Consider the following 25,155-nt stretch of genomic DNA (forward strand, 5'->3'; position numbering starts at 1 on the left):
CGAAGGAGCAGTTAGCCTATCTGTACTAAGGGATCTATTTGATATGGGGGATCTGGAACTGTTTTTTTTAGATTAGATATTTTTCAGTTAAAACCAGTTATTTTTTGTATATTAAAACTATAAGCCTGTTTTTGAAAAAAGACCACCTTGAAACAATTTTTGTAGCAGACAATTTCTTCTTTTTTTAACATTCTGGAGCATTGATATTGTTTTCATGCATTTTTTTGTCACAGATCCCGACGCCCCTCTCCTTCCTCCACCGAATATCAAATGGTCGGCCAGTGACCAGGCTCGGGGAGATGAATCACATGCAGATCCCATCATTCTCTACTCACCAGACTCGAGGAGCAGTTGGACCATCTGTAGGTTACATCCTTGCACAGCCAGATGAAGAGCTGTCTTGCCATTGTCGTCTCGTGCATTGACGTTACACCCAGCCTATTCACGAATCATCCGATTGAAATTGTCATAAAAGAGTTATTCAATCATATGTATAAAAACTTTTAGGAAAACAAATTTTCAGTTAATGCAAAACCATTTCTATTTGGTCTAATAACCCACGGCATACAACCTTAGATATAACAAAATTATAGGATTATGTAGACAAGTTCAGTACACAGTTAACGTTACAATTCCTAGAGCTGGTGAGATTCCCTATTCAGGTTGATTCGTGTGTGCGCTGAGAGAACTCTCATACATTGATCGGATGACTATACTTATAATTAGTGTGGCCTCAGGAGCTAGTGAAAGAATAAGACCATTCGTGACCAACTCGTGTTATTCCGGGACAAGCCGAATAGCGACTCGTGGCCATTTTTGCGACTGGGTTCCGTCTAAGCGCACACGGGCATAACTTAAAGAATTGTCAACTCGTTGCCTCATGATTCCCGTTTATTTGCCTCATACAAAATATACGTTCCAAATGCTATTGGGGACAAATCGGGACTTACAGTATTATACACTATGATTTGACACATTATATATATCTTGGGTATATTTTTAAATGCAAGACATATGTAAAGTCAAACATTAATCCTGAGGGATTGTTTGACCTTTCCTACGCGCATTCTGATTGGTTTGTCGTATTTTCGCACATTACGTTCATCCATTCGTCACCACTCGCCTCTTTCCGTTATGTTATGCGCGAAAATACGACAAACCAATGAAAATGCGCGTATATACCCAAGATACAGTTAAACGTGTTCAATCATACTGTATAATTCCGCACGTCCCGAGGTGCCTTAAATTGCATCTGAAGTATATATATAATATATGGGGAAATATATGTGAACCATTACGCAACGAGTTGACAATTGTTTTAGGTATGCCCGTTTGCGCTAAGACGGAACCCGGTCGCAAAGATTGTAATGAGAAGGGCACGAGTCGCTATTCGGCTTGTCCCGGAATAACACGAGTTGGTCACGAATGAACAATTATCGATAGGGTGACGAGTCTTCTTGCAGGTTACGGAAAGGGGCGAGTGGTGACGAATGTTTACGCCAATGTATTTAACAATGTTCCAGCAATACGGCGGGATGGACCCATTTCTCATTAAACCCGGGTCTTCGGTGTTACAGGACGAACGCTTTAACAAACAGGCACTTACTCCATGGTTCACTCACGTCGTGACAACCTTTATAATGTCATCCTAGAAAGGTTTGTGACCACGTTAAAACCCGTTACAATTGTCCAGCTGTATGATTGCCTGAACCAGATAAACCAGTGATCGATATTATGAACAATGTTCCACGGGGAATACGAGACGGAGTGTTCACCTAAATATGCTACTCAAAAGAAGCCATTCTTTCATTTATCTGTCAAGGCATTATAATAAATAAATTAAACTTCTACAGTTAAATTGTCGTGGCATGACAGATTGACTAAAGTAATATGAAAGAATCGGGTATTCGTTAACTATTTTGTGAGTAGTACACATACATAGGGACTTCCTTTGACGTTTGTAGTTAATAGAGGATCTGTCCCTGGCCGCGTCACACCAACGGACGTTAAGAGATGGTAATGTACTTGTCGTAACCTGCCTGGCGCTAAGCAAGCATTGAGGGGCTAAAACAAGGACTTCTCGGCTGGGAGTATACCATGTCTCAGTGGGGTATCCACGTTAAGCGACTACATACCTCACTGGGCTAGCACCATACAAGTGGCATAAGTCCGGACTAGTACAAGCAGGCAGATGAGAGACAGGCAGACAGACAGACGCACTCGCCATAACAGTGCAACAATCTTAACGCGACTTTAAACCCCATTTTACCTCATCCTGTAATAAAATTTACCTTAACCAGGACACCTGCCAGTGCCACAAAGCTCCTGAAAGCTGCTATGTGTATTGGGGTGAGGGCGTTGTTCATGGGAACGTTGACGATCTTCGGGTCTTTCTTTATCAGTGCTTGTGGAAACCTGAATAGTATGATGAAGACATTCACAGCATGTGCGGAAGCTTACGATTCGTCATGTGATGTATCTCCTGAACTTTATCTCCTGAAGTTTTGTTTGCTTGTTGGTTGTTTAATGCCGCACTCAGCAATATTCCAGCCATATGACGGCGGTCTGTAAATAATCAAGTCTGGACCAGACAATCCAGTGATTGACATCATGAGCATCGATCTTCGCTAATGGGATCGATGACATGTCAGTAGACTGCTTCAGTTGGGGAATTCACTCTGATGTCCCAGCGTGGGGACGTTCTTTGTGTTAAGGGTTGCATTGGTACAGACACCTCCAGGCGGTAAACTTACCCTGATGCCCCAGCGAGGGACGTACTTTGTGTTAAGGGTTGCATTGGTACAGACAGCTTAAGGCGGTAAACTTACTCTGTTGCCCCAGCGAGGGACGTACATGCTTCATGGAAAGGGTTGCAACCATCAGAGTTGGCGAGTCTGAGGTTGAGCAGGTCACACGCCAGGAAGGGGTCAAGAAGATGCTGGTTCTGGGTTCTGATGGCATCGTGAAGGGGCGTATCTCCGTCCTCGTCCTTGGCGGTTTAAGCAAAGTGAAAAGGGTTGAAATCTCAACGAAAATAAGGACAATGCGGACAATATGATCCGTCTGATGAAACGTTAAACAAGTACAATATTAATTACTAAATGGAGTGGATGTTTATTTGTGAAAGGTTAGGGTAAAGGATTGTGGGTTCAAGATAGGACACTACGCTCACCTGTGTGTTCGGGTCACACTTGGACCGTATGAGTCTCTTCAAGCACTCGACACTGGGGTTCTTCTTGGCCACTGCCAGATGTATTGGTGTCAGTCCCTTGTTGTTCTTCGTGTCGCCCCGTGCCGTGGCGTCCAGCAGTATCCCTACTAGGGTGGGCTGCTCTCTGTAAACATGGCAAAACATGAGGTCAAGCATATGAAGAGTCTTTCAACATTTCCACGTTCTGGTATTACTTTTGTTAGTTCTTGTTCCTGTTCCAGGATAGAATGTGTCCCCAGCATCCTTTTCTATCCAATGAATCTGAGGTCAGATTTGGTGACTTGGTAGGTTGCTTGACATCGTAACTCGAAGGCGTGAGGTGCTGCTCATTGTATCAACCACTGGTTTGTCTGACCCAGACTTGATTATTTACAAACGCCGCGGTAATATTTAGCTGGAATATTGACGTGAGCGGCGTTAAACAACAACCAAATTATTTTAACTGTTTGATTTATCACCATCACTCAATTATGAAACGAGAACGACAGAAAATATTCTGTCTCGATTATATGCCGAATTGCATAAGTTGTACATGTAAAAATGCAAAATAGCAGGGAAATTTATATGAATTGATAACTCAAAACAGTGATGACACCAGGTGTTCGCGAAAAGGGTAAGCTTTTTAATTTTATAGCAACATAAATGTATCGGAAGGATGGACTGATCGTAATGACGATCTTGTGTGAAATCCGCAATCAGCCGACCAACAACGTTTGTTCATCCTCAAATTTCTCTCAATTTCCTCACACATCAACAAGAAGGTAGCCATGTTGAAACTCAATGAAGTATCAACCTAAGCCACGCTAAGGTTGGGTCTGACCAACCTTAAATTTTCAAACTAAGGCTACCTTAGCGTAAAGCAGTTTCATGCAACAGGGGGTCAACCTCAGTTAAGGCCTAAGGCAGTGTTCGAAATACCTGCCTGCCCGACCGTCCGAGACGGGTTGATTTCAACTCGGGCTGCCAGATTTTCAAATCCCCCTGCCCGACGGTCGGGTTATATTTCATATGTGAAAATATTCTAAATATTTCCCGATGATAAGCATTAATTCACATGTAAAGATGAATGATAAAATGTAACCAAAAAGAAACCCCGTTAGCTTATCCTGAGAAACATATGATTATAGTGGGCAGGCATGTTTTGGTCAGGGCTGGCAAGTATTTCAGCTAGTCCTGTGGTCTGGCTGAAATTTTGGGGAGTTTCATACCCTGCCTAAGGTTAAAACTTAAGGATATAAGGTAACCTTAGCGCCGAGGTTGTTTTGTACAACGGCACCCTGGTCTTTAAGAATTGGAAATTTAGTAGACGTGATTTGTGTTGTGTTCCGTACTTCGTATATACTTAGTATGTCCAGATATGTCCTACTCCGTCACTTCTGCTGTTATGGACACATGTTACGGTCTTTGGATAAAAACATAATTGAGAATTGTGTTTCTTATGCTTCTATCTGAATTATAACAGCTTTGCCTTGTTTTAAAAGTGTATACTGACCCTGATACGGCATAGTGTAGAGGTGTGTCGCCTTCGTTGTCTGCCTTGTTTAGATCAGCCTTAGCGCTGATCAGAAGCTTGGCAATGTCAGCATGACCTTTGTAACACGCTGTCTGCAGTGCCGTGAGGCCATCCACTGATTCGTTTACCTGAAGGAGGTGAAGGCAGACGTAAAGGCATGTACGAGGGGATATCAAAAAGTTTTGAGCCTCACACAGTATTCCTGGTCGAATGGTACAATGCGCTACACCTGATGTACATGAATGTCTTAGCTTCTGATGCTATGTAGAAACATATTGCTGGCTGCAATTATTTTGTCACAACACTTCGCGGAAGAGACCTACCCCTAGTGAATTGGCAAAATGGACAAATCTGAGTACAGAGCGGTGATAAAGTTCCTTGTCCTAGAGGGTCAATCTGCCAAACAGGTGGAAGAGCGATTGACTGCAGTTTATGCAGAGTCTTCCCCATCGTCTGCAACTATCAAACGGTTGGTGAAGGAATTTCAGAGAGAGCTGAGAAGATGATGCCCGGTCCGGGCGGCCATCAGCCAGTACCAGCCCTGAAATCATTGACACTGTACACAAACTAGTGATGGAAAACCGCCGTATTACTCTCCATAAGATAGAAGAAACAACAGGCCTATCATATGGATCCATACATAATATAATTCATGGCAAACTCCACATGTCCAAAGTGTGTGCCAGATGGGCCCCGAGAATGCTTACAGATGACATGTCACCATCAGTGGAGCCTTGCTAACTCGGTACAACGCCAACCCAGATGATTTTCATTTTAGGATTGTAACCAGTGATGAAACCTGGGTTAATCATTATGATCCGGAGAGCAAACAGGAGTCGATGGAATGGAAACACGCCACTTCTCCAAAGACAAAGAAGTTCAAAGCCACCAGATCCACCAAGAAGGTTATGATGACCATCTACTGGGACAGCAAAGGAGTGATTCACATCAACTACCTGCCCCATGGCACCACGATGAATGGGGAGTTTTACGCCAAATTATTGAAGCAGGTGCGCCAATCCATCAAGGTGAAACGCCGTGGAAAAATCCGTCGTGGGATTCTGCTTCACCAGGACAACGCACCAGTCCACACGAGCCATGTTGCAATGACAGCTTTGCAAGAATGTGGCTACGAACTCCTCCCTCACCCACCCTATTCTCCAGACCTAGCCCCTAGTGACTTCCACCTCTTTCCAAGGCTGAAAAAAATACCTCCGGGGCCGGGGATTTGAAGATGACGATGAGCTAACTGCTGCTGTGGAAGGTTGGTTAGGGGACCAGAATGTTGACTTCTACCGATCGGGCATCAGTGACTGGCAAACTAGGTCGAACAAGTGTGTGGAGTTGGGAGGGGACTATGTTGAAAAATAAAGTAGTAACAATCCAATTCTTTTTCTTTTTCTGTGTGAGGCTCAAACCTTTTTGATATCCCCTCGTACACGTTAAGTATGTGAACACAGTGGGCATAAAAACAGGCACAAGACCTTTACTAAAACATTGCAGCAAAACTTCACACAATATATACAATATGTTTTGCACAAACATTTGATACCTTGTCAGACAAAGAACCATTGACGAGGAAAAAGGTCAACTGAAAAAGTTTAACAGGTACATGAATTGTATTCGGTAATGATGACAACAATAATAACAATGACAATCTTAAGTGGCATAGTGGAGGGGCTCGATCATTTTATTACCGTCTCTTTGCCATGCTTGTGGGTTTGACACAAAGGTCCATCCATGGTACGACCGAGAATATGTAGTGGGCGTCATGGTATGATGATAATCACAAAATCCATTGGAATAGGTCCGTATACAGCCTCTGACCTATCCAGGCCAACAAATCCGTTCTTGTCTTTTTTCAAACATCCGATGAAATCATTTATATCATTGACTTTTCTGCCCCTTTTGACACTAATGTGAATGACAAGATTCAGGAAGAAAATGGCAAATATGCGGACAGCGCTTTCGAAATGTCACGCTTGCATCCTAAGTACCAAGTTGTCCGACCCCCCATTGTTCTCGGTGCCTCAGGTTTGGTACCTCCCAATCTGGTGACTGACATTGGGAGAGTACCCGGGTTTGCTACCAGGAATAGAGCCCATCTGACAATCTGGGTAATGCAGAAGGCTGCAGTGTTGGGGAGTCTTCACATTCTCCGAAAAGATCTGGGTGGGTTTGACTAGGCATCGCTTCCTGGGAGAAGTCCCATTCGGTGTCTAGGCTGCGTGTAGGGGGGGGGGGGGGCAATGGCCCTGAGCCGATGATGGGAATGACCAGCCTGACTGTGCCACGATCACCCAAACCCTTGCTGCATTTTTCTTATTTCAATCTCTAAATAAATATAATAACAACAACAACATCAACGATAATAACAGGATAAATACTTTGTGAACATGGTACTAAGCATGGCCACTAGAATACAAAATCCACTATACAGTGTATTTATCGTCGTGCAACAAGACTTATTCAGTTGTCATAGCAACATATAACGTCATCTATTGTCTCATGACATCAGAGTATTACCGGACGACGTCATCTACAATGTATGTATCACAGCTTACGCCTTCTGTTCCAAATGAGATTTCCGGCCTTTAGATACTAACTAAATCCAAAAACGCATAACGTTATCTCCTAATTAAGATTGTAAACTTGCCTTGTCACCAATAGACTTGATAATGCCTGGTACTGCTTCTGTGTCCCCGTTGCTGACGGCGATGACGAGGTCCCTGGCTGTGACAGACGTCGTTGGCTTATACATAGCACTCTCGCCTGGTTTCAGGAGACCGAAAAGGACCTGGGCCACACCCTCTGCAATGTCTGAGAAAAAAACATATCATGATGTTCAATATATATTAATAGAATAAAATGAAAACAACAACATATTTTGGAATAAATAAAAGCAAATTGATATTTTGCATCACAATGCATGGGATGGAGTTGTCTTACAGAAAAGAAAATTCAATACATATGCAGCAATAAAAGGTAATATGTTGACGGTTTTCCTTTTCGTTAACGTACCAAATAGCCAATGGCCCATGCTTGCCGTAAAAGGTGACTATGCTTGTCGTAAGAGGCGACTATGCTTGTCGTAAGAGGCGACTAACGGGATCGGGTGGTCAGGCTCGCTGACTTGGTTGATACATGTCATTGATCTCAAGTGCGTGGATCGATGCTCATGACGTATATCACTGGATTGTTTGGTCCAGAATCGATTATTTACAGACCGCCGTCATATAGCTGGAATATTGCTGACAATAAACAAACAAACCAACTAAACAACCAACCACCGATCCCGGTGAATGAGAACAAGCCACTGGACTAAGCTGCTGTAAAATATAAAGAAACAAGGGAGGCGACTCCTCCTCACAACTAAAGCCACCATACCGTGTCACATTGTAAATGTGAATGTTCGTAAATAAGTTGTTCCAAAGACGCCACACAGGGCATTTCAGTTAAATCCCAGGCAGGTCAGCTTGATGGGGGACGAACTATCAACGTGAAGATCCTTGACTTTTCACAACTTTGGTAAAACACAAGGGAATGGAGTTAACAAATTCAGTAACATAATCAGGGCGCATATTAGTCTGGCACGACCTGAAGCTCGCAGGTGGTAGTTGTCAGTCATTCATTCACTTCAGCTTACATAACTTCGTTGGACTAAGTTATAGTATTTAGGTGTTGTGAAATGGGGTTTAACGTCGCGTCCAAGATTATTGCACTTATATAGCGACGTGCATGCACGTGTGTGTGTGTGTGTGTGGGGGGGGGGGGGGGGGGGGCTGCTTGTACTAGTCCGGTCTGATGCCGATTTATAGTGCTAGCCCACTGAGATACTATGACGCAGTTTAACATGAATACCCCACTCAGACACAGTATACTGACTCCGAGCCGACCAGTCCTTGTTTTAGCCCCTTTATGCCGATTGCCAGACAGGGTAACAACAAGTACCATCTTTTAACGTCTTTTGGTATGACGTGGCCGGGATCGAACCCCGGACCATCCGCTCTCGGGGCGAGTACTAGTATTTAAACTCACTTTATTATTAATGAATGATAAATACATATTTTGTCCCGAGGCCTACTCACTGTCGACGTCAGATGAATCTGAACTGGTGCTTCTGTTAGACCCGACGGAGAGGCCGGACCCAGACAAGGTTTCTCTGTCCTGAGGATCACAGCTGACGGGGCTGAAAAACCACTTGACTTGGCCAAAGGCGACCCTCAAGTCCCCGTCCTTGTCGATCTCAACCACCTGGCCTGTCATTCCAAGATACTGAAAATAGAGATAACCAATCGCAGTGGAAGTTACAGATTACATTTGGTACCAAGTATTTGTAAAATATTTTCACAATTTTATTATTTTACTGCGACTGGCTATATCTAAGTGTCAACTCAGCACAACACACATTCATACCCTCCTACATTTCAAAAAATCTGTTAATGGATGAGTGAGAGTTAAAATTCATTCTCACTTCCTTTGGGAAACCACATCCATGGGAGCATCCATGGGAAGTTTAAGCTTGTGTTCTTTCACAATTTGAATTTTTTACCTCAAATTTCAAAACACAGGCTGTATGTGCCCATTCTACCATGGCGACCATGTGACCTAATGGGTGAAAAATTACATATTGACTTGACATTATTTGTTAAAGCTCCAGAGAAACAAAACAATACATAATTCGATCTTCACTGAAGTAAGTTTATGTCAAACGACTTCATGACTTTTATGGCAGTTGTATCGTAGCACCCATAAGGTCCCTTTTAAATGGTGGGCCACATGTTACTCAAATTAATTGCTGATATAACTTTTCATATACACACACACACACTCACACACACACACACACACACACACACACACACACACAATGTCATCGCAGCATTTTGCAATCTTGCACTGTTTCCTCGACCATTGTATGGAAATCGACATGACAGATTGTAGAAATAAAGATTGTTGACTACGAATTTATCTTACTGGCATAACGTTCGCCCGTTTTTTTTTAGGTGTCTTCATCAGTATGGATATTTACTGTTACGTTGGCTGAGCTGCATTTCAAGGTGTTCAGTTTCGAGATAATGTCATCATGTCATGGTAGTCGCATTTGTGAGAAGTTCGGCATTTCCCGGCGAGGTATATACTATATGTACCTTATTTATCAGCGGGGCACATGTCAGCGGGGAAACAATGCCATTCCGTCACCAGTCAGAAACGAGTTTCGTAATGCAAGGTAAGATAACTTGTTAAATAATCTGTTTGACTTCTGCCCTTTCACCCAACGGCAGACAACGCTTTGTACCATAAGCTCAATTGTACCTTAGTTGCCCTGGGGCCAGTTTCACAAAGCGACTGGTGCTACGACTGTCGTAAGTCCATGTTAAACTGACGGAGTCACGGCAGGCGTAGATAACCTAATGAAACAGGATCCTGGTGAAATACAGATGTTTATCCTGAATTTATTAGTTTTATCAATTTAGATTCGTGGACGTATCTCAAAGTTTGTGTCACACAAAATCTGATACACAAATTTGACCGGGAGATAATTCAACACTTACGTCTTCCATTTTATCGTTCCACCCGCCGTGTCCATTCTGGAGCTCCACGGCAGCGTTGTAGTTGCTAATGATCCTCACAGTGTCTCCAACAGCAAACGTGTGTAGCTACAACAACCAGGGACCACTTGCACAAAACGATCAAAGCGCTAAGACTATTGTAAGCTTTTTGTTTGTTTGTTTGTTTGTTGTTTAACGCCGCACCCAGCAATATTCCAGCTATATGACGGCGGTCTGTAAATAATCGAGTCTGGACCAGACAATCCAGTGATTGACATCATGAACATCGATCCATGCAATTGGGATCGATGACATGCATCAACCAAGTCAGCGAGCCTGACCACCCGATCCCGTTATTCGCCTTTCACGACAAGCATAGTCGCCTTTTACGGCAAGCATGGGTTGCTGAAGACCAATTCTACCCCGGATCTTCACGGGTCACTATTGTAAGCCTATGTTAGAGTATGGGAGTTAAGATCATCTTAACGCTAAGATCGCTTTGAGCAAGTGGGCCCAGATAGTGTCACAAGGCAATTGCACCTGTTACAGAATAACGCAGACCATCTGTAATGGAGTGTGCAAATGTACCACGGTGAAAGTCAGTGTGACGCTGGATTTACGACCAGCCTTGTGAATCAGGTTCAAGGCCTACAGGGCATGGTCACAGACGTTACTCATGACCCTAGTTCATCAATAAATCTTTAAATACTGATTTTGAATTGACAGCAAGATCGGCAAAAACGTGTTCATTCTGATCCTAATAAGACTGAACAGTTTCTTTTTCTAGAAAGAGAACAGCAAGTATAATGCCAGAACTATTTGTGATCGATATTAAGATTGAATTATTCTCATTGTTCTCTCACAAACATCTTGGAACTCTGCAGAGTGAATCTAGATTATTCCTGTGGAACTTCGATTTGGTCTTAGCAGGATGAATGGACAAATAAGGATATGATATATGGATGAACAACTTTTTTATTACAATTAGGAGCGACGTTTCGGTGAAGGTTCTGACACCGTTATCAAGCAAGTGCTTAAAAACTTGCTTGATAGGGTGTTAGAACCTACACTGAAGCGTCGCTCCTAATCGTATTAAAGAAGTTGTTCATCCTCAAATCATATCCTTACTTAGGACACAAATTGGATCGTTTCATTGATGATATTTCAACTTGTGGCGGTGGCGTTTACTGCGTCGTCATTATTTATTGCAGTGTTCATATTTTAACCAAACAATCGTTTTAAATCGGTTCACTCCCATAGTAAATATATTGTACTATTTATAACCTTCTTGGTATTATATAATTGTCTCTAGTGTGTTCTTCTGAAAAATGTATCGATAATATGTGTATTGGAAATGTCTTTAAATAGTCACTGTGCCTGTTGACCAATGATGGAAACACAATATATTTTACACTATATGAAGTAGATTCCGCTCGCTGTTTGTGGACCTACCCTCGTTAAAGTGGACTTGATGAGGGTGTATTTTTCTGCATCCTGATACTGTGCTTGAATGATGCGCTCTTCATCTCGCCTTACTATCACCACTGTACCAATCTCCTGCAGGCACTGAAACATGGTCAATTCATCGTTCGTTCGTTAATTTGTGAGTAAGTGTGTTGGGCATAACGCCGCTTTGATACGTATTCGGTCATTTCATAGTGTGCCATCTTAATGTAGAAGGAAAGCCCGAAGTGATTCAGGTTCTTAGACTTTTACCACTTTGGTGAACAAACGGGCGCGGGTATAGTGCTGACAAACCTTAAAACGTAATCTGGTCGTACCGGGATTCGAATCCATAATTAAAGGGTTTCTTTCACGCCCAAAGAACGCAACTCTCGGCGCCTATGACGACTGGGCCATCCGCGCTCACTTGTTGATTTGAGACTTGACGTACATGTCCCTACCCTGCTACTTACATCGAAACGGAAACAGATACCGAGCAGGTTGAAAATTATCATGTGAGTGCAAAAGAGACACACATCTTTCACGGCTTCACGTACCGTATTCGACGTAATAAGCGCCCCGGGCGCTCTCAAAATTAGAAATAGGGGGCTCTGTTTAGCATAAAATGTGAAAAAAAACAGAGTTGAAAAATCGTAAATTTCATGGTTGATGTAGACAGCCTGTAATGATACACGACAGATATATTTTCCAGAATTTAATTGCCCATAATTAAGGATGCATATATAACACACGTATTATACACACGTGTACATGGATCAATAAGAAGGGGTGCTAATTAGGATTGTTCACTAGCCAATATATTGGAAAATATCGCCGTGGGCGCTTATTACGTCGAATACGGTATATCATGTGGACACGAAACCTTAGCGTGTGTCTAGTATCATGCATTATGCTAGATAAAGCGACAAAACCCTTTCCGTATTCATAAAATAAATATCTGTCAAAAGCGGGGCCGATTTACGATTCCGACAGTATCATGGGCATGTGTGTATGAATCGCTGTCAAACAGTGATCATACCAGGTCTTCGCCTCACTGGTGGCACCCGTCACAAACACATGCAAATACAAGTCAATTGTTCATCTCAAATAGGGCGGTCGGGTAGCCTAGTGGTTAAAGCGTTAGCTCGTCACGCCGAAGACCCGGGTTCGATTCCCGACATGGGTACAATGTGTGAAGCCCATTTCTGGTGTCCCCCGCCGTGATATTGCTGGAATATTGCTAAAAGCGGCGTAAAACCTCACTCACTCACTCACTCACTCATCTCAAATAACATGGGAACATATGGTACAAGTTAATATAGGTAATTGCATTGGACATCATTTCGTCACTGATACGTCAAATTTGGAAATGTCTTCCACAAGTATATTATACATTTTTTGAAAGATTCGTTGTGGCCTTGAATGTTGTAACCTTGAACAAACAACCTTAACTCGCCATTATACAGATACCTGTGTCATGCCGTCTTCGTGTAAGAACTTATGATCTGAATGCACGCGTCTAAATATTTTCTCGTCCTCTACTTTCAGTTTGTCCCCAACTTTAAACCGAACGTCATTTGGCTGAAGAACATCTGGAATTGCAGACATAAAGAACAAACATATAGAGGATATTTTTCCATGGATAGTCTTAGAATCCAATACTATGTCCACGTTTCTACATTGTCAATAATTTATTAACATCCATGACAAGATCAACAAGTACAATAGTGGTATGACTATAGTTCTTACCACAGACTTTGAAAATAATAGTATACACGTGACAACGATTAGCTGCCTTCATGCAAGCTAGTGAGATGAGATGATAAGAGGTTTGACCAATTTCAATATTATTTCACTTATATACATGCATGCACTTGTGTGCGTGGCTGCTTGTACTCGTCCAGGCTTATGCCGTTTTATAGTGCAAGAGTGCCACTGAGATATCATGTCCATATAGTGCTAGCCCACTGAGACAGTATTAGACACAGTATACTGACTCCGAGCCGACCAGTCCTTGGCTTATCCCTTTTATACCGAGTGGAAAAAACCAAAGCGTCCACACCCTTTCTGTATGCGTTCATCAGCTAGGTCGATTAATGAAGAAAGAACCGAGGGTCCTCAATGTTCCAACGCTCTCCCCCAATACAGATTACAGCCTTCAACAGGAGCCCTGGTTGAGGTACATGTTAGTGAAGTCCCATATCATTTAGGAGTGCATCCCGCATTGATATCCCAATGGCTATTCCATTAATCTGTTCATTAATCTCCAAAACAACAGGACGATCTTTAAAAGTATGCTGGTCCGACGCGTCCAGTGGATTCAACCACCGATCTTCCGCTCTCCGGGTAGATGCTCTATCCACTGGACCACGGGGGCGGGTTTGTCAAGTAAGGCCATGTAGTCTATTGTAGAAGGAGTGAGTGAGTTGTGTTAAACGCCGCTTTTAAAAGTATTCCAGTTATATCACGGCGTGTCAGCTTAATGTGGGAGGAAAGCCCGAAGTGATGCAGGTCTCAGACGTTTACCACGGGCATGGTGCTGACAAACCTAGAAACATAATCGGGGCAAACCGGGATTCGAACCCACAATCATAGGTTTCTGGCGTGTCCAAGGTACACTGCGCCTTAAACGACTGGGCCACCCGTGCCCCCCTATTGCAGAAGGAAAACTTTAACTGGTTCATAAGCAGCTTCATGACTTGTTATATATATAACAACAATTCGAAGTGTCAATTGTCATACATTGTAACACAGGTGAGGTGAAATGGGGTTAACGTCGCGTCCAAGATTATTGCACTTATATAGCGACGTGCATGCACGTGTTTGTGTGTGGCTGCTTGTACTAGTCCGGACTTATATCGATTTATAGTGCTAGCACACTGAGATACCATGCCGCAGTTTAACAGGAATACCCCACTCAGACACAGTATACTGACTCCGAGCCGACCAGTCCTTGTTTTAGCCCTTAATGCCGAGCGCCAGACAGGGTAACAACAAGTACCATATTTTAACATCTTTTGGTATGACGCGACCGGGGATCGAACGTCAGACCATCGGCTCTCCTGGTGGACGCTCTACCACTGGACCACGGAGGCGGTCTTAACACGGAATGTGATATCACAATATGACGCAATGGTTGTGTTTTACATTGCACTTTAACATTGTGATTATGTGTGAAGGAGTTACCTCCCTTGGATCAGAAAATAAAGAGCATGGCCGAAGTATTGCCTCCCTCTGTTCAACCGACTATATATCGACGTGCATCCACGTACAAATATATATATAGAATACTAAACGAGCTCCGGTGTAATACCAATTTTATGAAACGAGTGAATAGTTCTGGTATCTGACGAGCGAAAGTGAGTCAGATACCACAACTATTCACGAGTTTCATAAAATTGGTTTAACACGAGAGCGAGTTTAGTATTTTATTTATTACTTGTCATTTATAATGTTTTTAGAATTATACTGTTGAGTGTAAATAGGCTGACACATACACGATCCATGGTATAATCCAATTGAGTTTAACAGAATGATACTTCAAACACGTCAAAAGTTGAAACGTATGAATTTAATATCATACAATGGTCCACGTTTAGAATTCAGGCGTTCGTCCCACAAAATTATCGTAGTGCTAAGGCTATCACAACTCACATAATTTAACTTAGACTAAAGACTCTCGTTGCGCTAGAGTACGATCACCTTGTGGAACGGGGCCTTGCAGCTCAAAGTTTACAATGACGTCACAATACCCGATGAAGTAATTTGTTGAATTTTGTTGCAAGATCCATCGGCGAAACAATGCCATGTGACGTCAGCCTAGCAACAAGGTTGCTGGGGTCATCGAGTGTGCATAAGCTCCTCCCAGTGATCTATCATCTCCACACTCAATGTCGCTGAATACGCCAAGGGATGTTGAGAGCTTTCAATATTTGTTCGTGAAACGTGTTCCGAGAGTACATAAGCACGCGTTTTGGTATTACACAATGTGTAGTAAAGCTGTATGTTTATTAAACGGGTGATCTCTTCACGGGCAAGTAATAAATAAAGTTAGCGCCTATCGGCTCGCTAACCATCACAGCAATGTGCTTGAATTTCAATTATCAAGACTTCGACTTCGATGTCTGCCATAACAACTCACCGAGGACAGGCAGGTGCTCCTTGTAGTACCTCCAGCCTTGTGACCCCTTCACCGTGATGACCTCGACCTTTCCATTAGCGCCAGCACGGTATCCCTTCAGACTGCTCTGGTCTGCGAACCATCTCACACTGACAGCGCCTCGAGTATAACCTCCCGTCAACGTGCCCACTTTGACGACTTCACCAATGTTCCCTTCTCCCCCTGTGAGGAAAGATGAGACATCACGTGCCTGAAAATTTGGATTTAACGCAACGTTGAACATTTCTTGAGTTTTTGTTTCGGTATGAGAGCCCGGGGTTTTTCAACATGACGCGGGTCGTAGATGACAGCCGAAAAAGTACGGGTACAGTGTTGACAGGCTTTGAATTTGTGATTCTACGAGGGGCGGTCGGGTAGCCTAGTGGTTAAAGCGTTCGCTCGTCACGCCGAAGACCCGGGTTCGATTCCCGACATGGGTATAATGTGTGAAGCCCATTTCTGGTGTCCCCCGCCGTGATGTTGCTGGAATATTGCTGAAATGGTTTTAAAACCATACTCACTCACTCAATCACTCACATCTACGACCAGAGGGTCCTCGAACGACTGATGGAGTCCCAGACGCATACCAATTCTGACATGTTTGATGGCATTGTAACAAACTGAAACAAACGGGTATTGGACACGTTGATGAAATGCAACTCCATTCTAAAACGCACCACTGAAAATCACTTGAGTACTTTCAAACATACTCTAATTAATAATTAATGAAGACTTTAAGACAAGCGTCTGTACCGAAACGCTGCGCTGCGTCTTTATCATTGATACTGCAGCTTCCAAATGCCATTTAAAACTTATTAAATCTAAATTATACAGTGTTCAGGTGTTTGATTTACTTTGTGTCTCTGTGTTGTTCGATTATTAGTCTAATAGTACACACACCTTGTAACCATTATCGAAAAAAATTAAAATGCCCCGAGCACTGACAATAATGTATGGTTCGTGTTGAAGGTGATTCTTTAAAAATGTAATGATATCACAATTTGACACCAGACATTTGTTTGTATGGTGCTAGATTTATTTCAAGGAAAGAGCATTCTCAGATCAAGCCCTTTGTTTCGTTTTTGAAAGTATGAGTGAGTGAGTGAGTGAGTATGGTTTTACGCCGCCTTTAGCAATAATCCAGCAATATCAAGGCGGGGGACACCAGAAATGGGCTTCACACATTGTACCCATGTCGGGAATCTAACCTGGGTCTTCGGCGTGACGAGCGAACGCTTTAACCACTTGACTACCCGACCGCCCCTTTAAAGGTACGAGGAATGTGACGTTTAACGAGTATACGGGCGTATGGCCTATGGGTTGTGGCGTTCAATGACAATGTCAGGTTGAGCTGAAAACTGACCATCTGAATTTCCATCTACTCGTTGAGTCCAGTGAGGTCCACGCCTGACCTTTGCCTCCTTGAACAGGCCAATAGACTGAATTCTTTGGGTGGAAGAACGAGGAGAAACCCGCTCACTGAAACGTGAATACGTATACAGTAAACTACGGATATAACGAAGTCAAAGGGACCACTAATTTTAGTTCGTAATAACCGTAGTTCGTTATAAGTATGTATACTCAGACCCCATGGTACCGCGGCATTCATCGTATCGCGGCATTTGTGATTTCCGGTAGTTCACGCGGGGACAAGCCTCTTAGCGGCTGTCTATTAATGCAAATCAGTAACCAGGAAGTGCTCACTTCGTAAACAATTTCAATTTCCTCGGAATATTCCGTCTGCTGTAAGTAAGGAGTTATTAATCCGTTGATACATATTTCTGGCATCTGTTGTAATATTGCCTTACCCCCATCTATCAATGGCCAACGATATAACCCGCAGTTCCCCAAGTAAACTTTCTCTATCGACCTGAACTAGATCACTTGCATATTCATGGCGACTAATGAGGTAACGGAAGTTTCGTAGTCCGCACATTTTTTCCCGCTCTGTGCCCAGAATCTATTGGGAGATCATAAGGGCCATAATGCCAAACTTAGAAATACGTTCTTCACTAGTAACCAAAAGATAAATACATACTTTGGGCATACTAGGAGTGCTTTTTATATATTTATTGTTGACTTTTAACATTTTTCCATTTTTTGACAAATTATTGTCATCCAATTTTTTTTAAACAATCTTTATAAAAATATCATTTCTGATATTTTGATGTTGACTTATAAAAATATTTTTCTCTTACTTTTCGGTAAATATGCATTGAATACCTCTTGCTGATAACACATTTAGAATTTTACTTGTGCTGTCTTTGCACTTGTCTGGACAAATCACTGATGTCTGGCATGATCATACCAAGTGGTTGGTAGAATTATGTCCTCTTTTTGTCCAATTCGGACCTCCATACACAACTTTTCTCTGTACCGCGATACGATGGAGTTCTCTCCCTTGTCAAACAGAGCGCGTGGCCCGGCTTTTACTCGGAGCTACTAATGTAAATAATGAACTTTTATCAGTAAAATATGCATTGTTTGATAACATGAATGATATCTGATACAGAGAACACGAATAAACATAAAGGTTAGTGAGTGCATTTTGTTCCGTTTAGCGTACATGACAAGTACCGCGATACCCCGAGGTTGCAGGCTATACAGCATATATAGAACAAAAGGCCGGGACTAAAATATAAGTTCGTTATATCCGTCAGTTCGTTAAAAGCGTGTTCGTTATAAACGTAGTTTACTGTACTATCAGCTAAAAACGCCAAGTACATCGTTTGTGATATTATGGTGGATATAACATTTGTTTGACTCATATATTTTATTAATCTATTAATGTATGTCACAAATATTACCCTAATCCCACATTCGGCAAACATAAAAATTATTATTATTATTATTATTATTATTATTATTATTACTGTTGTTGTTATTATTTTTATTTTATTTTTTTATTTTTATTATTATTATTATTATTATTATTATTATTATTATAGACTATGATCAGCAATCCAGCAACGCATAATGTACACAACGTCAAACCATCACATTAAAGCGACAAAACCGTTTTCCATAATCATATGAATCTCCGTCATATCCGAGGCTTACACATCGTTAGATATGGAAATATAGTTAAAGGTTTTACAAACAAAATCAGTGATACGTGTTTGCACAGAATTCGAAGTTTTCAATGTTCGTGACTTCCTAGGAATCATTACTGTAAACTTTCCTTATAATTACGTTCTTTGAAAATACAATGTGCTCGCGTCTATCGCAATAGACCCACATCGACCAACGGCTTGTTTTTGTAATAGGACTTACTGGATTAGAATTTAAAATTTAGAATGTTTCGAAAATGTTACATATTGTGTTTCTGCTTTTTACATCCTTTATACATAGGACTAGTATTCACAGAATATTTCAAAAATACCTTATCGTTTCAACTGCATCATCGAAACTGCCTGATGGCTACGCATACCTCATAGAGTGAGTGAGTGAGTGAAAGTGTTTATCGCCGCTTTCACAGTATTTCAGTTTGGCATGTAGAAAGGCCATCAAATGCCATCAAAGGCCATAAAAGCTATCAGGTATGGTCAAATGCAACTTGGATCCGTTCTCTGGATAGAGTCGATCCATCATGCACTTTCAATACCTACTTCAGTAACGTTATTAGTGGTATGATATCGTATTATTTGCTTTGCATCGCAAATAGTTTGGTTAATTGATTACTCACTGTGGTGAGTTGTTCGTGAGAGATCGGAGGAAGGCGTGGCCCTTGTTATGTACGTCAGTGTTGTAGCATGCCGAACACAGGTCGAAGTCTCGGCACTCCATGCACTTCCATCGGAGTCCTGTAAAATCGTCATCTCTGCACCCGTCACAAATTATTCCTTTTTGTTTTACACCTGTTTAACAAAAAAATAGATTGTGCTGCAGCATCTTGGGGCGATAATTGGATATTGTGGAGTGTGGATGTTGTTGTTGTTGTTGTTGTTGTTGATGTTGTTATTATTGTTGTGGTGGAGGTGGTGGTTGGGGGGGGGGGGGGGGCGTAGTGCCGGCGGTGTGTGTGTTGATAACTTATAACAAAGGAGAATGTCTTCCACTTGGCGAGCTGGATGTTCTGATCAATATTTTAGCTCTAAAATTCAAAGAAAATGGATTTATTTATTTCAAGTGCTGCTTGTTGTTCAAAACGAATTAACTTGAACAATGACATTCTGCTTATTTGGAATTGAGTTATTTTTTGCATGACCATACACATAAATTATACTCACGCCTCAAAGTGAGATTGACCAATCAGAGAGCAGAACTACTGACCTAATGTGAGACCGTGTTCCGTCAGTAACAGCCATCTTGGATTTTTCAACACCCACCTCACATATTTCCCATGAAAATTCTGGTACAGAAATTCGTTATTCGACACTGTTTGTTGTTTTAAAATCATTAATTTTTATGTGTTTTTTTGGATCACGTTCGTGACTTTAATAAGATCATATACAGTTAAAATTATCAACAAGGTTTGATTATCTGAGGTTTGAAGAGTAGTCTCCCTTTGACCCTTAACGTCTTAGATTGTAAGTGTTAAGTTTTGAGTTTTAAGTTTTGACATGACAACTGCGACAAAGATACCAAATAGTGCATAATAAATTTGTTAGGACGCCTAGCCCAATATTTTTCTGCTAACCTAATACGACACCGTATACGGCAACTAAAGACACCATAACTAATAATATGTCTTACCTGTAGGCCCTGAGTCAAACACCAGCAGCTCGAACTTGCCATCAAACCCTGCCCGGTACTGGAACTCACGGCCACTGTCCCAGATAACGGACACTTTTCCTTTTGCCCAATCAGAAGTCTCTATCTTGACAACCGTTCCCACGTGACCTTCTCCGCCATCTTGGTCTCTCCCCGCCCAATCAGGACCTCTGACCACTCTGATGCCCGGACATGGGTAAGTAGAGGGCATCGTGTGTGGACACTATGAAGGCTATGACAGACAATGAGTTACAAATCAGCATTAGCTGGAAGCGCTGGAAAAAGGCCAAAAAACCGGTCGGAAGTATAACGCAAGAAATAATGGTTCAGATCTCAAAACAAGCGATGACATGAGCGTACGTACGCCCATGTCCTTAAGTAGATAGTATCCCTTGTTGTTAGGTTATAAGAGAAAATAGGATCAGTAGAGGTGCAGTGGTTGTTACAACTATCCCAGAGAGACAGTCGCAGTAAGGCTACGTTCACACAGTGCGATTATTGCTCCCGTTTGAGATCAGACAGCGCTACGACGCGAAAAGAGAAAAAGTCGGATACGGATCGGGAAGGTCCAGAGAGGTCTACCAAGCACTCCCGACAGTACGGCGCGTCCGGTAACATTCGGGAAACTCAGCCGATTTTGTCTAGTCGGATTACAATCGTGACTATGTCGTGACTGCTGCATCGGATCAAAATCGTTACAATGTCCTGTGTTGTCTCGACGGTGTCCTGTGGATCGGGACGCTGTCGTGATGAACGGGCACGATTTGGAGAAATTGTCAAGATTGCGTCCAGATCTTGTCGGTTCACTGTCTGGTCACTGTCTGATCTCTGTCGGACCGCATTCGGGAGACGCTGACGGGACAGATTCGGTCGTCTTTTACCATGCGGAAGATACAAATCGGATCAGATTCGGATTAAGAACGGGAGAATCGGGACGAATTCGGCTGGAAACGGCTGAATCGGGACGCTTCCTGAACAATATCTGATTGTTGTCGCGATTAAATAAAACTTTTTACAAATTTGTGAATTTCCCGCCACGAATCACCGGATCTTCATCAGACTTTTCACAAATTTAAAATCGGGAATTGTCCTATTAAGGACGGCAGTAAAAGTCCTGAATGTGTGACTAAGCCCAAACAGTACTTCCCATGCTTGTACCGTAAGTGGACGAGGACAAGATGACCGCCCCGATCAATGCGGAGGGCATATTTCAGAAGTTACCACGGAAATATTGCATTACGTATCATTGCTGTTATGTATTCATTTTGTGTGCCCAAATACTTTGAATAATGATCAGAAATAATGCAGATATAAAAGTAAAAAAAATTGGGGAATGTCGAGTTCCTCATACAACAGTTTGCAGACAGCCTGTATATTAAATGTGTCTGAGCGCTGTCTATTCACGTTAAGTTGTTTTGCACTCTTCTCTTGATTGAAAGTAAACATTGATAAGACACGTCTAAGTTGGATAGAAAGAAAAAAAAATCAAGAATGAGGCGATGTCCACAGTGGAAGCTAAACTGGAACCAATGTCCTTTTGACCTCCTTAGAATATCATATTGTCTTTAGTTAGAAATAATAATTGATTTGAATTATTATAGATGTTTTAGAAATTGAGAAACACGAGTTTCAACACCTAACTCCCCTTGGCAGAAATAGAATTTTAAATTTTCCTATCTTGCTTATATTTAAGTACTTGTTTGCAGCGTCAAAACGATGACCTCAACAGAGATCTCCTGACTTCTTGGTTGATTCGCATTTGATCTATTTATTCCACAGAACTGTCAGAAATGGACCTTCTTACGGAAAATATTTGGTTAAACGAAAACATTCAGATTAATGGAATAGGAGTGTTCTATGAAAATTGGTAAAGAAAAGGCATCCGTTATGTGAATGACTTACTGGGCGACAAAGGCATGTTTCTCCTTGAATCTTTTGTAAAGAAATTTAATTACCAAACTTTTCTTGACATGTGTACTGTTCGGTGTACGAAAACAATACTGAAGAAAAAAGGCATCAACTGGCTTAATCTGATACCCCGATACCCCTCTCAAATCCCCTTTAATAGCGCCGACAGATATATGAAGAAGGTACTCAATATCTTTTCAAATCTTGAGTAACGAAACATTGTAAAAAATATCAACATTCCATAAAAATATTTTACAAGAAGTAATATGTTTAGATTACTGGACAAACTATAACAGCGTGCCCTTTAGGAGCTGAGTAGTAACTGAGCTCATATGTATCGTTCATTTGTAACGTGATAGTCCTTTCGCCCATTGATTTAACGGTATATTGTGTCAATAAAAACATTATTGTTTAATGGGACTACATGATATCACGCGCGCAAACACGCACACACACACACACATACTCTCTCTCTCTCTCTCTCTCTCTCTCTCTCACGTACAATCTCCCATGCGGACTCTCTCTCTCTCTCTCTCTCTCTCTCACGTACGCGCACACAAACACACGCACACACATACACACACGTACGCACAAGCACACACACGTACGTACAAAAGCACACAAACGCAAATACGCACGCACACACGCGTACGCACACGCGCGCACATATACACACACGCACGCACATTCACATTAACGCACACACACGTACACAGACACATACGAACACATACATGCACACACATACAAACACACGCACGCTGACATACATACACACAAAATCACACGCACAGATACATACACCCACGCACGAATTACACAAACACTCACATACACAAGCACACACACAGGCACGCACACACACTCACATACACAAGTACGCACACACACGCACTCACATACACAAGAACACATGCGCACGCACGCACTCACACATGCACGCACACACACGCGCATATATACATACACACAGACATGCACACACTCATACACACGCACATACATACATACATACGAAAATATTAACGCACACAAACACACACACACACGCGCACACTAACACACACGCACACAAACACGCTAGCACAAACACACACACACACGCGCGTCACTTGACGCCCGCGTTGTACACTGAGATGACCTTACTTTTGACAGGAGCTCCAGCTAAGTGCAATGTACAGCTAGCTAGACAACATTGTCACGCATATTGTTCAGCATGTTTGACACTGCGAAGGCGGGTCACGGTCGGCTGGGCCGTTAGTCACACAAATCACAAAACTGTTATGACAAGAAACATATGAATGTGGGTACTGCATACTTAACGAAGCAATGATAACAAGGTTAAGGTCATTCACAAATGGCTGTTTTATTAATAGCAATGTGGCCTGCCCAGAACTCATATTCATGCCTGCAGAAAGATACCCATGCACGTCAGCTGTAGCCAACAAACATTGTAGCTAATCGATTAATTGTATACGCTTTCTTTTTCATTTCAATATATTGTGTTTATTACAATTTTCGCTGTACACAAGGGAGACGTTTAATAACGATCATATCAGAGTCTTACATTATGAGCAACGCAACGCTCTGTCGGGGAACGATGTCACGCAATGAAACAATGTCCCGGAGCTTGACCACCCACTCAAAGTCGCATCTTCACACACACACATAAGCTGCTGGAACCAATTCTAACACCGGGGGGTAACACTACTGTAGATTCGTTCTAGCTTACCTTGAAGGTTCCAATCAATATCTTGATGTTGTGATCGGGAAACCCTTAACGGATTACTGTATTATTAACGTGAAATACAACCGACAAGAGCTTCCTTGTCGGGCCCTGTTATCTGACTAAAACGAAAGTAAAAATAAGATCTTGGCGCTTTGCCAAATGGAAAAACCCAGTGACAGATATAGACATACACATAAATATTCGCTCTTGTATCCGGAGAATATTGCGGATCAAATACATTATTAAAACATATTTTGATTTCGGATAAAATATCTCGTCACACGGTGTTGAGAGTCGTAGAGTGAAAATAAATTGATGTTACTGTTTATTGGGTATACAAACGTCTAATCTCTGAAAATATATGATTTTTATCGAATAAGAGAACCGAAACAAGCAGCTACATTTAAATTAAATATAGACTTCCTTCATTTATAAAACTATAGCATAAGAGTAGGAGTAAAATTATGTTACAATTCGAGCAGACGACACACTAAGGGACATAACTCTAATTTCCCTTCCATCTGTTGCCGTCGCTTTGTTGGATATATATACAATGTAGAGTTACATGTACATTGGCTATACAGCTATGTTAAAATAACCACCATTGTGTCGGGCTCACAGAGGCCTCTGATTTCAATTTGTACACCTTCAAACGGTTGTATTTCCCTAACGACCCGTTACAGGTGTGTCGGATTGTTAGAATTTGGAGAGCTTTCCAACGACCCAACGTGCACTGTAATCGCTTGATATTTGAGAAAAGTGTTGTTTTTTTCACTTCTCCAGCAAAAATACATCCAAGTCAGCAAAGACATTGGTATATCTTGTGTGTTTGAGATTCATGGCAAGTTTTTATGTATTATCCAGAGTATGTATAATCATGTTAAAGCAACTGTAACATACGATTATGGCAAGAAAATTACTGAGTAT

General features: G+C 41.9%; 1 protein-coding gene across 1 annotated transcript in view; it reads right to left on the reverse strand.

The window, feature by feature from the left end:
* The window catches only part of LOC124152858 (E3 ubiquitin-protein ligase mind-bomb-like), a 30,152-nt gene extending 5,783 nt beyond the window's left edge, over positions 1 to 24,369 (reverse strand). Inside the window, exons 1-15 of the mRNA XM_046525909.2 lie at positions 24,232 to 24,369; positions 20,574 to 20,823; positions 19,564 to 19,735; positions 17,242 to 17,357; positions 15,861 to 16,061; positions 13,190 to 13,311; positions 11,729 to 11,842; positions 10,280 to 10,384; positions 8,813 to 8,999; positions 7,381 to 7,544; positions 4,704 to 4,852; positions 3,173 to 3,335; positions 2,829 to 2,989; positions 2,292 to 2,415; positions 336 to 438 (exon numbers count right to left, since the gene is read on the reverse strand). Coding sequence (XP_046381865.2) covers positions 336 to 438; positions 2,292 to 2,415; positions 2,829 to 2,989; positions 3,173 to 3,335; positions 4,704 to 4,852; positions 7,381 to 7,544; positions 8,813 to 8,999; positions 10,280 to 10,384; positions 11,729 to 11,842; positions 13,190 to 13,311; positions 15,861 to 16,061; positions 17,242 to 17,357; positions 19,564 to 19,735; positions 20,574 to 20,802 — 2,110 coding nt within the window. The 5' untranslated portion in view covers positions 20,803 to 20,823; positions 24,232 to 24,369. The remainder of the gene's footprint in view (positions 1 to 335; positions 439 to 2,291; positions 2,416 to 2,828; positions 2,990 to 3,172; positions 3,336 to 4,703; positions 4,853 to 7,380; positions 7,545 to 8,812; positions 9,000 to 10,279; positions 10,385 to 11,728; positions 11,843 to 13,189; positions 13,312 to 15,860; positions 16,062 to 17,241; positions 17,358 to 19,563; positions 19,736 to 20,573; positions 20,824 to 24,231) is intronic.
* Positions 24,370 to 25,155: the final 786 nt, after the last annotated feature.

The sequence above is a fragment of the Haliotis rufescens genome, unplaced genomic scaffold (genome assembly GCF_023055435.1).
Source record: "Haliotis rufescens isolate VD_foot unplaced genomic scaffold, xgHalRufe1.0.p SCAF_13, whole genome shotgun sequence".
In the NCBI taxonomy this organism is placed as follows: Eukaryota; Metazoa; Mollusca; class Gastropoda; order Lepetellida; family Haliotidae; genus Haliotis; species Haliotis rufescens.